Source organism: Pygocentrus nattereri, chromosome 6 (genome assembly GCF_015220715.1).
Source record: "Pygocentrus nattereri isolate fPygNat1 chromosome 6, fPygNat1.pri, whole genome shotgun sequence".
Classification (NCBI taxonomy): domain Eukaryota; kingdom Metazoa; phylum Chordata; class Actinopteri; order Characiformes; family Serrasalmidae; genus Pygocentrus; species Pygocentrus nattereri.
This window is the reverse complement of record NC_051216.1, coordinates 49,105,035-49,119,298: the sequence shown is the minus strand read 5'-3', so window position 1 is coordinate 49,119,298 and position 14,264 is coordinate 49,105,035. Positions and strand designations below refer to the sequence as shown.

Below are 14,264 nucleotides of genomic sequence, written 5' to 3'. Positions count from 1 at the left end.
TTTGCTGATGATGTTCTTTTGTGGCATAAGTGTTTTCATCTGAAAAAACGTAACTGCGTTTCGAAAAGCCGAATCTGTTGGTCTGGTACTAGAGCTGATTCTGACCGTATGAATGTATGAGCACAGTGCACTTGGGGAAAGGGCCTCTTCTGGCTGCTTTTCCTTTCTCTTTTCTTTTCTGTCCTTGTATTCCCTGTGTTCATGGGCTTTCGGAGGGTGGCTTCTCTGAACGTTAATGGGTTGAGGGATGGGGTAACCCGTCTATACTTTCTGAATCTTTGGCCTAAAACAGTTAAACATAAGTTTTTACAAGAGACCCACAGTAGTGAGGATGGAGCAGCTGATTGGGGTTTGTGGTGGAAGGGAGATTATTTTCTTAGTCACAGCTCACACACACACATGCTGCCATTACGTATGTTCAAACACCTGTGTCCAGGGTGCGTCTAAGGCCTACAGTTACGCGTGTGTTAAAATAATCATCAACACCTGCAGTATTGAAGTAGGCGGATCCTGAGTGATGATTCCTGATACAGGTGATGTTCCACAAAGGAAGAAAAGGATGCACCTTATAAGAATCTATGTTTTGAAGTTTAGCTGAGCTAATCAGCTGGAAGATTAGATTGACTAACCTGAAATAGCCTGGTTTCCATTAGCGGCTAATGCAGGTGCCAACTTGGTCAAGTACTCTGCCTCAAATATTCTGCCCCAACTATTATCATGTGACATTATCACACTTGTGCTGTCTGTAGCAGGTCCACTCACTAAGCTTCTGTACCTGCGTTATCCTGCAGTATGATAATAAATGACTTCTGCTTTTTTTTTTCATTTTTATAGCTCATAGTGAGTTCTTAACCACTCGTCTGTGTGACCTGAATTAAGATATATGTTTATTTTATCTGTGTACATCACTACCTGGCACCAGGAAACTCTTAGAAAATAAAATGAATCTGTAATTAAAAGATGATCTGAAGCTTGAAGGAAACCACTGTAGGAGCGGTGATGGAGAAAAGTGCATTTCTTACAACCACATTTGTATGTGTGTGTGTGTGTGTGTGCTATATTTAAATGTAATAAGCAAACATTTTAGCTCATTGCTGTACCTGTGGCGGAACCCCGTCTGGTGAGGACTCCATGCGCAGAGCCATGCTGTATGGGAGGTTTTGTAAGTTGTCCAGATCCTCCTCCTCAGAGTCCTCTACACTATACGGAAGTTTACCGGATGCTGGATAGTTAGTGCTGCCAGCTGAAGAATGGCTGATCTTTGAGAGGGATCGAGCCCGAACCATCTTATTCTCAGGAAAGCTGCATTCATCTGACAACAGATTAACAATTTTTTTTTTTTTTTTTAAATCATGTGTTTCTGGACTCATTCAGGTAACATGACTTATGCCATTCAGTCCATTGTCTCTGAAATGACCCATACTGACTTAAACAATCTGAAAATGTGGCCTCTGTTGTGTTACTTTAACCCTCCTGTTATGTTGGAGGTCAATCTGATCCATTTCAAAGTAAAAAAAAAAAACCAGGACAATATATTGAAGTTTTTGGAGGATGAAGCCTTTCCTCTTTTTGGTTAATTAGTGAAATGAACAGGCAAATGGAAATTGACTAATTTAACATTTTTGCGACCCCATTCGTGTTTATATCACACACATCATTTTGGGTGAGCTTGACGCAGCAGTGTGAACAGAGGCTACAACAACAGTGACTGTGTTAACTGGCACTTAATAATCCGATCACTGCGGAAACTCAGATTGTGTGAGTAACTGGTTCAGCATGTTTTTGTGCTCTTTGGGGAAACTCTGGGTCTAAAGAGTCAGACAGTAGTCAGATTTCTGCTTTACATAACGCAAAACTCAAACATCGTGAGCAGCTTTTTTAAAACATCAAATCACTTTATCTTAAAATGTGAACATACATCAATCAGAAGATGAAGAATATGTAAATTCTTAATTTGGTCGATTGTGTAATTGGTTTCAGTGTCGCTCCAAAACTGCTGTGTTGGTCTTCCAGATTCTGCGTCAAATGCAGAGTCTAATGCTGCGTGAAATGCTGCGGCAAGTCAAACGCCGAGCCAAACGCTGCGTCAAACGGCAAGCCAAACGCTGCATCAAACGGCGAGCCAAACGCTGCGTCAAACGCCGAGCCAAACGCTGCGTCAAACGCCGAGGCAAACGCTGCGTCAAACGGCGAGCCAAACGGCAAGTCAAACGCTGCGTCAAACGCCAAGTCAAACGCTGGGTCAAACTGCGAGCCAAACACTGCGTCAAACGCCAAGCCAAACGCTGCGTCAAACGCCAAGCCAAACGCTGGGTCAAACTGCGAGCCAAACACTGCGTCAAACGCCAAGCCAAACGCTGCGTCAAACGCCAAGCCAAACGCTGCGTCAAACGGCGAGCCAAACGGCAAGTCAAACGCTGCGTCAAACGGCGAGCCAAACACTGCGTCAAATGCCAAGCCAAACGCCAAGTCAAACGGCGAGCCAAACTCTGCGTCAAACGGCGAACCAAACGGCAAGTCAAGCGCTGCGTCTAACGGCAAGTCAAACGCTGCGTCAAACGGCGAGTCAAACACTGCGTCAAACGGCGAGCCAAACGCTGCGTCAAACGCCGAGCCAAACGCTGCGTCAAACGGCGAGCCAAACGGCAAGTCAAACGCTGCGTCAAACGGCAAGTCAAACACTGCGTCAAACGGCGAGCCAAACGCTGCGTCAAACGGCGAACCAAACGGCAAGTCAAGCGCTGCGTCAAACGGCAAGTCAAACGCTGCGTCAAACGCCGAGCCAAACGCTGCGTCAAACGGCGAGCCAAACGGCAAGTCAAACGCTGCGTCAAACGGCAAGTCAAACACTGCGTCAAACGGCGAGTCAAACGCTGCGTCAAACGGCGAGCCAAACGCTGCGTCAAACGCCGAGCCAAACGCTGCGTCAAACGGCGAACCAAACGGCAAGTCAAGCGCTGCGTCAAACGGCAAGTCAAACGCTGCGTCAAACGGCGAGTCAAACGCTGCGTCAAACGGCGAGCCAAACGCTGCGTCAAACGCCGAGCCAAACGCTGCGTCAAACGCCGAGCCAAACGGCAAGTCAAACGCCGCGTCAAACGGCAAGTCAAACGTTGCGTCAAACGGTGAGCCAAACGCCAAGTCAAATGCAGAGCCAAACGCTGCGTCAAACGCAGAGCAAAACGTTGCGTCAAACGCCGAGCCAAACGCTGCGTCAAACGCCGACCCAAACGCTGCGTCAAACGCTGAGCCAAATGCTGCATCAAATGTTGCGTCAAACGCTGAGCCAAACGCTGCGTCAAATGCCGAACCAAACTCCGAGCCAAAATGCTGTGTTAATCGCTGAGTCAAACACTGAGTTAAACACTGAGTCAAATGCTGCATCAAACACTGCATCAAACAACAAGCCAAACGCCGATTCAAATGCTGCGTCAAACGCTGAGCCAAACGCTGCGTCAAACGGCGAGCCAAATGTCAAGTCAAACGGCGAGCCAAACGCTGCGTCAAACGCAGAGCCAAATGTCAAGTCAAACGGCGAGCCAAACGCTGCGTCAAACGGCGAGCCAAATGTCAAGTCAAACGGCGAGCCAAATGTCAAGTCAAACGGCGAGCCAAATGTCAAGTCAAACGGCGAGCCAAACGCTGCGTCAAACGCCGAGCCAAACGCTGCGTCAAACGGCGAGCCAAACGGCAAGTCAAACGCTGCGTCAAACGGCAAGTCAAACGCTGCGTCAAACGGCAAGTCAAACGCTGCGTCAAACGGTGAGCCAAACGCCAAGTCAAATGCAGAGCCAAACGCTGCGTCAAACGCAGAGCAAAACGCTGCGTCAAACGGCGAGCCAAACGCCAATTCAAATGGCGAGCCAAACGCTGCGTCAAACGCAGAGCCAAACGCTGCGTCAAACGCAGAGCCAAACACTGCGTCAAACGGCGAGCCAAACGCTGCATCAAACGCAGAGCCAAACGCCAATTCAAATGGCGAGCCAAACGCTGCGTCAAACGCAGAGCCAAACGCTGCGTCAAACGCAGAGCCAAACGCTGCGTCAAACGGCGAGCCAAACGCTGCGTCAAACGCAGAGCCAAACGCCAAGTCAAACGGCGAGCCAAACGCTGCGTCAAACGGCGAGCCAAACGCTGCGTCAAATGCCGAACCAAACTCCGAGCCAAAAGCCGAGCCAAACGCTGCGTCGAAAACTGCGTCAAACACTGAGCCAAACGCTGCGTCAAACGCTGAACCAAACTCCGAGCCAAAATGCTGTGTTAATCGCTGAGTCAAACACTGAGTTAAACACTGAGTCAAATGCTGCATCAAACACTGCATCAAACAACAAGCCAAACGCCGATTCAAATGCTGCGTCAAATGGCGAGCCAAACGCTGCGTCAAACGTAGAGCCAAATGCTGCGTCAAACGGCGAGCCAAACGCTGCATCAAACGCAGAGCCAAACGCCAAGTCAAACGGCGAGCCAAACGTCAAGTCAAACGCCGAGCCAAACGCTGCGTCAAACGCCGAGCCAAACGCTGCGTCAAACGCTGAGCCAAATGCTGCATCAAATGCTGCGTCAAACGCTGAGCCAAACGCTGCGTCAAACGCCGATCCAAACGTTGCGTCAAACGCTGAGCCAAATGCTTCATCAAATGCTGCGTCAAACGCTGAACCAAACTCCGAGCCAAAATGCTGTGTTAATCGCTGAGTCAAACACTGAGTTAAACACTGAGTCAAATGCTGCATCAAACACTGCATCAAACAACGAGCCAAACGCAGATTCAAATGCTGCGTCAAACGTCGAGCCAAACGCTGCTTCAAACGTCGAGCCAAACGCTGTGTCAAACGCAGAGCCAAACGCCAAGTCAAACGGCGAGCCAAACGTCAAGTCAAACGCCGAGCCAAGCGCTGCGTCAAACGCAGAGCCAAACGCTGCTTCAAACGTCGAGCCAAACGCTGTGTCAAACGCAGAGCCAAACGCCAAGTCAAATGGCGAGCCAAACGTCAAGTCAAACGCCGAGACAAACGCTGCGTCAAACGCAGAGCCAAACGCTGCGTCAAACGGCGAGCCAAACGCTGCGTCAAACGCCGAGCCAAACGCTGCGTCAAATGCTGAGCCAAATGCTGCATCAAATGCTGCGTCAAACGCTGAGCCAAACGCTGCGTCAAATGCCGAACCAAACTCCGAGCCAAAATGCTGTGTTAATCGCTGAGTCAAACACTGAGTTAAACACTAAGTCAAATGCTGCATCAAACACTGCATCAAACAACAAGCCAAACGCCGATTCAAATGCTGCGTCAAACGCTGAGCCAAACGCTGCGTCAAACGGCGAGCCAAATGTCAAGTCAAACGGCGAGCCAAACGCTGCGTCAAACGCAGAGCCAAATGTCAAGTCAAACGGCGAGCCAAACGCTGCATCAAACGGCGAGCCAAATGTCAAGTCAAACGGCGAGCCAAACGTCAAGTCAAACGGCGAGCCAAATGTCAAGTCAAACGGCGAGCCAAATGGCAAGTCAAACGGCGAGCCAAACGTCAAGTCAAACGGCGAGCCAAATGTCAAGTCAAACGCCGAGCCAAACGCCGCGTCAAACGCAGAGCCAAACGCTGCGTCAAACGCCGAGCCAAACGCTGCGTCAAACGCCGAGCCAAACGCTGCGTCAAACGCAGAGCAAAACGCTGCGTCAAACGCCGAGCCAAACGCTGCGTCAAACGCCGAGCCAAATGCTGCGTCAAACGCTGAGCCAAATGCTGCATCAAATGCTGCGTCAAACGCTGAGCCAAACGCTGCGTCAAATGCCGAACCAAACTCCGAGCCAAAATGCTGTGTTAATCGCTGAGTCAAACACTGAGTTAAACACTGAGTCAAATGCTGCATCAAACACTGCATCAAACAACAAGCCAAACGCCGATTCAAATGCTGCGTCAAACGCTGAGCCAAACGCTGCGTCAAACGCAGAGCCAAATGTCAAGTCAAACGGCGAGCCAAACGCTGCGTCAAACGGCGAGCCAAATGTCAAGTCAAACGGCGAGCCAAATGTCAAGTCAAACGGCGAGCCAAACAGCAAGTCAAACGGCGAGCCAAACGTCAAGTCAAACGGCGAGCCAAACGCCAAGTCAAACGGCGAGCCAAACGCCAAGTCAAACGGCGAGCCAAACGCCAAGTCAAACGGCGAGCCAAATGTCAAGTCAAACGGCGAGCCAAACGCCAAGTCAAACGGCGAGCCAAATGTCAAGTCAAACGGCGAGCCAAACGTCAAGTCAAACGGCGAGCCAAACGTCAAGCCAAACACTGCATCAATTAAACGTTAAACGCTGAGCCAAACGTTGAGTCAAACACTGCGTTAATCGCTGAATCAAACGCTGAGCCAAATGTTGTGTCAAACGTTGAGTCAATTGCATTAATCGCTGAGTCAATCATTCAGTCAAACACTGAGTCAAACATTGCATCAAAGGCTGCGTCAAATGCTGCGTTAAACCTTGAGTCAAACGTTGAGTCAATCGCTGTGTTAATTGCTGACTCAAACACTCAGTCAAACACTGCATCAAAGACTGTGTCAAACGCTGATTCAAATGCTGAGTCAAACACTGAGTCAAACACTGCGTTAATTGCTGAGTCAAACGCTGAGTCAAACGCTGAGTCAAACACTGAGTCAAACACTGCGTTAATTGCTGAGTCAAACGCTGAGTCAAATGCTGCGTTCATCACTGAGTCAAACGCTGAGTCAAATGCTGCGTTCATCGCTGGGTCAAACACTGAGTCAAATGCTGCGTTAATCGCTGAGTCAAACACTGAGTTAAACACTGAGTCAAATGCTGATTCAAACACTGCATCAAATGCTGCGTCAAGCATTGAGTCAAACATTGAGTCAATCGCTGCGTTAATTGCTGACTCAAACACTCAGTCAAACATTGCATCAAAGGCTGTTTCAAACACTGAGTCAAACGTTGAGTCAAACACTGCGTTAATTGCTGAATCAAATGCTGTGTCAAATGCTGCATTAATTGCTGTGCCAAACAATGAGTCAAACACTGAGTCAAATGCTGCGTTAATCGCTGAGTCAAACGCTGAGTCAAATGCTGCGTTCATCACTGAGTCAAACGCTGAGTCAAATGCTGCGTTCATCGCTGAGTCAAACACTGAGTCAAATGCTGCGTTCATCGCTGAGTCAAACACTGAGTTAAACACTGAGTCAAATGCTGATTCAAACACTGCATCAAATGCTGCGTCAAGCATTGAGTCAAACATTGAGTCAATCGCTGCGTTAATTGCTGACTCAAACACTCAGTCAAACATTGCATCAAAGGCTGTGTCAAACGCTGAGTCAAACGTTGAGTCACTGCGTTAATTGCTGAATCAAATGCTGTGTCAAATGCTGCATTAATTGCTGTGCCAAACAATGAGTCAAACGCTGAGTCAAATGCTGCGTTCATCACTGAGTCAAACGCTGAGTCAAATGCTGAGTCAAATGCTGAGTCAAACGCTGAGTCAAATGCTGAGTCAAACGCCGAGTCAAACGCTGAGTCAAATGCTGCGTTCATCACTGAGTTAAATGCTGAGTCAAACGCTGAGTCAAATGCTGCATTAATCGCCGAGTCTAACACTGCATCAAACACTGCGCCAAACGTGGTGTCAAACGTGTTGAAAAGTCTAAATAGGACAAAAAAAATTGTCAATTCTTTTCCCAATGTACAGAAAAAAGGCATTAAAATGTATTGCTATGAAAAATAAGTGAAGTAACCTTAATAATTTAGGTGTGAACATACATGATTACATTAAATATTTATTAAACCAATATTAACTGAGCTAAAGACTTTTATGAAATGATATATTTATTTCAACTACTTTCAGATGGATCACATTTATTAGGTCATTTTGACCCTGGAACATTACTGTTGTTCCTCATAGCTGAACATCACAGGAGGGTAATCAGAGTTAAACTCTCAAGCGAAGATAGCGAAAGTGGAAGAAACTCATTCTGTATATCCAGCATCTCACCACAGTAAGAATGTTTATCCAGACTTCTTCGGCTGCTGTGGAGGATCCCCTTCTTACCTTCTGCTCTTCCACGATCCAGGATCTGCCTGAAGACGGTAGACCAGTCATCCTCCGGATCAGGCCTGTCGTTCTGAGACATCATAGCAAAATGTAATGAATCTGCTGTCAAGCTAACATGAGATTACATAATATTTGCTTCCAAAGTGTTTCCTTACTCATTTATTCTTCTGAATTGTGAACTGAGCAGGTTTTGGCTGCTGTTTGTTCAAATTCATATGGATGAAACATATTCCAAAAGTATTCATCAAATAAAGTTTTCCAATGCATGAAAAAGGCCAAATTGTATTTCCTAAATATATATTTAAAATGCGTTTATTAGTATGGGTGATTATCTGTGTGGAGTTGAGTGTAATGAAGGTTCCTGATGTAACTAAACGTATCGACTGTGATCTGCACTGTACTTTACATTAACCACGTACGTCTGCCATCAGACTCTCACACACAGTGTACTTCACATGAACAAGATACCAGATCAGACCTGCATTTCACAGAGTATCACTACCTACAGCCCTCGCTTTCAAAATACCAAGATAGCGCACAATTTGTTTAATTCATTTTATTGCAGACTATACAATAAACTATACAGTATCCAAAGTGTATAAATGCTAAAATGATATCAGATATGCAAATAAAACTTTTTAAAAATAATAAATAAATAAAGCTCTGTCCATCCTTTTGGGGAAATGAATCAGGAATTCCACATCATAGGCTCTTAGTCATTGAGTAAAACGTTTTCTGGGCAAGTATCCATTTAACTTTTACCACAGCCATTAATGGCGTATTGCAGCAGAAAATAAGTTGTTACAGGTTATACCCAAGTTCGGCATCAGAGGTCCCCTCAGTTTCAACTGTTGACATGAATACAGCTGAATCCCATACACTTGTGCTTCATTAAAAACCTTACTTGAGGCCTCTCAGGTCTTCATTCACTGTTTCTGAGAGAATTTTAATCTACTACTCTTGTGTCTCTGGGTTTTTGACTTTTTTCATGTCTACCCTGTTCGTGGATCCTTCCAGTCAGGACTGGTTTCTCAGCACCAGGAACACTGAATTAGAGCCATGAAATGGACAATCTGTTGCCAATGTCCTAAATTCATCTTCAACCCACAGCTGAATTTGAGGAAAGACAGGCCTATACTGGGAGTATTTTAAACATTTGTTCAACAGAAAGAGCAGCTCCATAATAATCCTTTCATGGGCTCCTTTTCTTTCTTCTTAAGTGAAATTTTTGCTTTAACCCTCTGGGGGCTACGAACTCTCCCACATGACAAATTCTTATTTCTGATATTTTATAGCTCAGAAATCTAGTTCAAACCCTTCCTGAATCCATAGAGCCGCCCTTTCAATTCCATCTCTTCTCTTTTTCTTGAGTGCCTTGCTCTCCCTTTTCTGCTGTAGCACTGAGAATTTAGCCACTGTTGGACTAATAAAGGATTATCTTATCTTATCTTATCTGTGTTCATCTTTTGAGGTGAAAAATGGATCCCAGCTGTAAGTGATGAGCCCTAAAGGAATTAAACATATTAACATATGTACTCAGTCAGTACCTTGAGAGAATGGTGGTGAAAGTGGATGGAGTAATCAGTCCCAACATTAAAATCCTGAGGGTCGACTGGCAGCAGCCGTTTGCCTTTAATAGACTGAAAAAATATGCTTTGTTTTAGACATCAGGAAATCATTGTCTTACAGCTTATATTCAACCAAAAAAAAACAAAAAAAACCTCAATATTGGCAAAATCAATATCTAATAGGATTTTTTAATGAGCCTCATTCTCCAGTATCCTCGTAAGTCTTGTCTTAAGTGTATTCTTGATGAAGGTCCTGAGAAAAAGTCTGCATCAGGTTCCTGTCGTGTTCTTAAAGCGCAGAACGGTTCTCACCTCTGTGCTCTTGAGTGTGTGTAGATTCTGTTCTTACCTCAGAACAAACTTCACATAGAGAACCTTAGAGAGTCAGGATCTTCATCAGAACCGTGTCAGTGGGTTTAACAAGGAACTTCTTCTTAAGAACATTTGGAGAAAGAGGCCTGATGCTCTAAACACACTAAAACTTAATAAATAAAGTAAAAGAATAAAGAGGACATAATGGAGAAGTCACAACATTTTAACAAGTTAACAGTTTGTCTCAATTACTTAGTGGTAAAAAAACGCTAACCTCATTCTTAAAATGACAACAAACCACACAGTCAGCTCTGGCCTACGTATGGCTGAGGTGAGTCAGAAGGCCGAGTCAGAGCTGAACAACTTTTCTGAGGCATTGACCGTACAGATGTTTACTAATGGGAACAAGTATATGACCACATGCTGTACTGTACTATATTATAGTACACAGTACTATACTATACACAATACTGCACATCACATATGAAGCAATGCACCTCTGTATGCTGGGTTATAAAATGCTGTAACATCTCAGAATCAGAGCTCAATCCACAGACTTTGTCTGTCATATTTTTCTGTCGCAGAATGGTTCACCCAGTTGGGGGATTTTACACATTGGTGGCAACCCAAAACTAAGTGTTTTCACTGGAGGATTCAATGGATAGTGAGGGTTCGGAGTGACGCTGATTTGTTGATGTAATGTTGTGCTAGGCAGAACAAACTGAATGACTCAATGAGCCACTACAGTGATTTCAGTTGTTGTTTCCATATTTATGTGCCAATATACAATCTTTTTCAGTGTCGCACACATTCTTAGTAGTTTGTAGCACCAAAACAAATTCTGAGAATGAAAGTAACTGACTGAGGAAAATGCATCTAATTGGGTAAAACTAATAAAAGGTGGTGCCACAAGAGGGCAGTCTTTCACTTGAGAGCCTCTGAATGGAGCCTTCTGAATAACACATTCCTCATACATAGACAGATGAGTTCAGTGCTGAATGGAAGCAGTTCATTACCAGTCTGTACGGTTCTCTTCTCAGGCCATCAAAGTGCTCGTCCTCGTGGCTGCAGAGTGACCCAACTGTGTACAAAAGCACTGAGTGGAATAAATATTATCTACACAGTGTTTTATAAAAATAAACCCACACATTTAATGATGCCATTTTCTTGTGAAATATTGACACCTCCATGCCGCCCAAGCCAAAGTATGAATAGGACACCACATAACACTGTGAATCTGGGATGCTAGTCGTGTTTGAATTATCTAAGCTGTGATAAATATCTTAATTGTTATTTGTTTATAAAGCAAATTTAATTGTATCTGCATTAAATATCGCTTCAGCCAGCCTGAGGTCATGACTTTATAATGGTCTCTTCTGGCTCTCAGTTAACCTTTGAATTATTGAATAATAAGCCTTAGTGTGTAATAAAACAGATTTTAAGAGGTAAAAACTCTCATTTTGATGTGTGTGGCTTCACTTTACTGCCACCACTCTGTCAACCTTGCTATGCTAATGAGATGGCCAATGAGACAAGAGGTCATTAGAATACAAAACAATACCCAGAAAATGACAGGATAAAACAAACTAAGAAAATAAGAGCAGTATATCCATCCATTTTCTAAGCCGCTTCTCCGTCAGGGTCGCAAAGAGCTGTATATGTTTAGTATATATACTAAACCTTTAGTATTTATATTTATATTAAGGAATATGTGAAGTCAAAAACAGCAGCTCTTTTACATAAAATCAAGTTTAAATCTGAGGCGTACAAACTTTATTTGATTATTAGATTGGACTGTGTCAAAATAACTGAGGACCATAATATTATAACCATATAGAGCAATGAACTGGACTGAGCATCTAGCTGGGGATCTTTTCTGAGAATCTGGCGCTCATCCAAATGGATTAATAGTTCTGCTGCCAGAGGAGTGACCACGTGTGCACGGTCAGAGCTCTCTGTGAGCTGCTGTGTTTCCTATGACTGAGTAAAAGATGTACGAGGCTTCTATTATTGCTGGATTCCTCTTTTAGAGTGATTTGGATCTGTAATAATGAATTATTGATTTGTTTATTCAAATCAATAATAAAAAGTGTCTAATGTGTTAATTAAATTAAAATGTAAGTGTTATTTGCTTAAAAATCCCATTTGTGAGACAAACTATTAAAACAAGGTAGCGGCTGAAAGAATACTCACTGTATTAAAATGTATGAAATAATCACTGTATTAAAGAATAAAATCATGATTAATCATCATAATCGGCCATTATTGTTCCTCTTTAAAAGGTTAATATTTCCTGCCGTGATATGAAGTTGGAGCTGTGAGACTCGGAGCTGCAGCTGCTTTAGTTTCTCTCCGAATATTTACTGTGCTGCTCTGCTGCTTCATGTCTGTTGGTGTTAAATTCATTAGTCTTTTGAAACATGTGGCTCGTTTTCTGCAGCTCTTGATGAAAAAGTTAAAATATGTTAGTCTGAGCTTTATGGCTGCAGTCTGGATTAAATGTGGTCAGTAAATAAGCTGCAAGTCAGTCCAAGAAGAAAGGCTTGTAAACTTTAGCTAAACTTTGTTACTGCAGTGCATCGTTACACTGTAATCTTACAGCACTGCTACCACTGCCACCATCAGGTGAGAGGAGGAACTGAAGTGTACTGGCTGGAGGGCCACAAATAACACACTCTAAAACAGAAGACAGGGGCCGATTAAATCTGTCAAGGGCTGCGCTTGGCCCCGGGGCTGGACTGTGGACACCCCTAATTTAATTGATTTAGCTGATCCACTTTTTAACTGAGGACATGAGGATTGAGTTTCCTATTAAGTCACTTACTGTGAACATCAGGCATGCTGTGTGTGTCGTCCTCCGGAGGGTCTGGGAGAGAAATGAAAAATAGACAAATAGACAATCTGAACCTTTAAACCAAATTCAGTATATTACCAATGTTCTCTTTTCATGGGAATTTTATTTTAATAGTTATGGTAAATCTGATGGCATTGTTCTCTGAACAGTCAGTATTTTCATACATTTATAGACAAAATAAAGACAAAACGATCCCTAATTTATTTGTAGTCTTAAACTGTGTCTGTGCGATGGGGGGACAGTTTGTGCTCTTTGAAAACAACTGTGTTCTCCTGCTGACCTCCTCTTTCAGGCCAGCTCAAGCTTGAAAATTGGATAAAGCAGATACACTTGGTTCCAAGTACACAGAGAAAGAGAAGCAGGCATGTGACTGTGTGAATCACATGATGATCAGACCAGCCAGTTTGCTCGCTTTCAGGATTGTCCACCAAATCTTTTGAAGTCAGAGGACTTTGGAAGTTATTTTGATCTTCAGACTCACTGAAATTAATGTGTTTTTGCTAAGTTTACATGTAGTGGAGAAGTTAATGAACTCCAATCAGCTCAAAGTTAATGAAGAAAACAGAAATTCCAGTTTAGCTGTTTTCAGTCAGTGCAGAGCTGTGTGTCAGCGGAGGGACAGAAAATCTTTATTTATTGATTTTGTTTGGTCAAATGGATTCTGTATGTTAAAGTTTGCAGACCATGTGAGGCACCTCATTTGGATATGAGCTCTGAAGCTGTACCTCAGGTATCTTTGCACTCACCTCTCAGGTCAGTCTGGGAGCAGCTTCGCTCTCCGTTCAGTCTCCTATACAGAGACTTCATCACTTTTGCGCTGCCGAAACGTTTGAAGCGAGTGCGCACGTTCTCATGGAACCACTCCACAGTGCCAATTTTCAGAACTCTGCAATGGAGCGGTCAGAGAAAGTATCTCAAAGAGGGGAAAGTGCATATTTCAACAAATACCCAACAGTAAACATGTGCTGATATAACATTTATTCACAGCACTTACCAAAACTTTATCAATGGCTTATGATATGATATTATTTATGATTCTCTCTATACTGCAGAAAAGGGCTTCTTTAAAGATGAGCTGTGAATGTCGTACATTACATTAAAAAAATTATTTGTAGGTTTATACTTGGGGTTGATGGCCATAAAGGTGGGTAGTAAGGACTTCAGGAATTCTATGGTTTTTATTTTATTTGTGTTTTATTTCATTTATTACTTTAATAATTTTGTTTGTTTTTTTTAGTTACTTATTCTGTCCTAGTTGCACAATCATGCTACTCTTGATAAGCACTATTGTAGGTTTGAGATCACAGTTTGTCACCACTGTCTGTGACATTTCACGAGAGCCATTATATTCACAACATTTCATTTTTAAGGATTGCAGAGATTTTTCATTTTCCAGCCTTAAACTCCACCTCAAATATTACGTTCTCGTCTGTTTGCTCATCAATTCATGCTTACAGTGATTATTCCTGGTGTACTTTAATTACTCTAC

The 14,264-nt window shown here is 43.6% G+C and overlaps 1 protein-coding gene across 2 annotated transcripts in view; it reads right to left on the bottom strand.

The window, feature by feature from the left end:
- mlphb (melanophilin b) overlaps positions 1 to 14,264 on the bottom strand; it is a 36,962-nt gene that overhangs the window by 12,705 nt on the left and 9,993 nt on the right. Inside the window, exons 4-9 of one of the 2 annotated variants that reach the window (XM_017687536.2) lie at positions 13,522 to 13,661; positions 12,746 to 12,787; positions 10,938 to 11,002; positions 9,589 to 9,681; positions 7,982 to 8,111; positions 1,101 to 1,312 (exon numbers count right to left, since the gene is read on the bottom strand). In XM_017687536.2, the coding sequence (XP_017543025.1) occupies positions 1,101 to 1,312; positions 7,982 to 8,111; positions 9,589 to 9,681; positions 10,938 to 11,002; positions 12,746 to 12,787; positions 13,522 to 13,661 (682 nt within the window). The remainder of the gene's footprint in view (positions 1 to 1,100; positions 1,313 to 7,981; positions 8,112 to 9,588; positions 9,682 to 10,937; positions 11,003 to 12,745; positions 12,788 to 13,521; positions 13,662 to 14,264) is intronic. The other variant, XM_017687537.2, reaches the window with a different exon arrangement.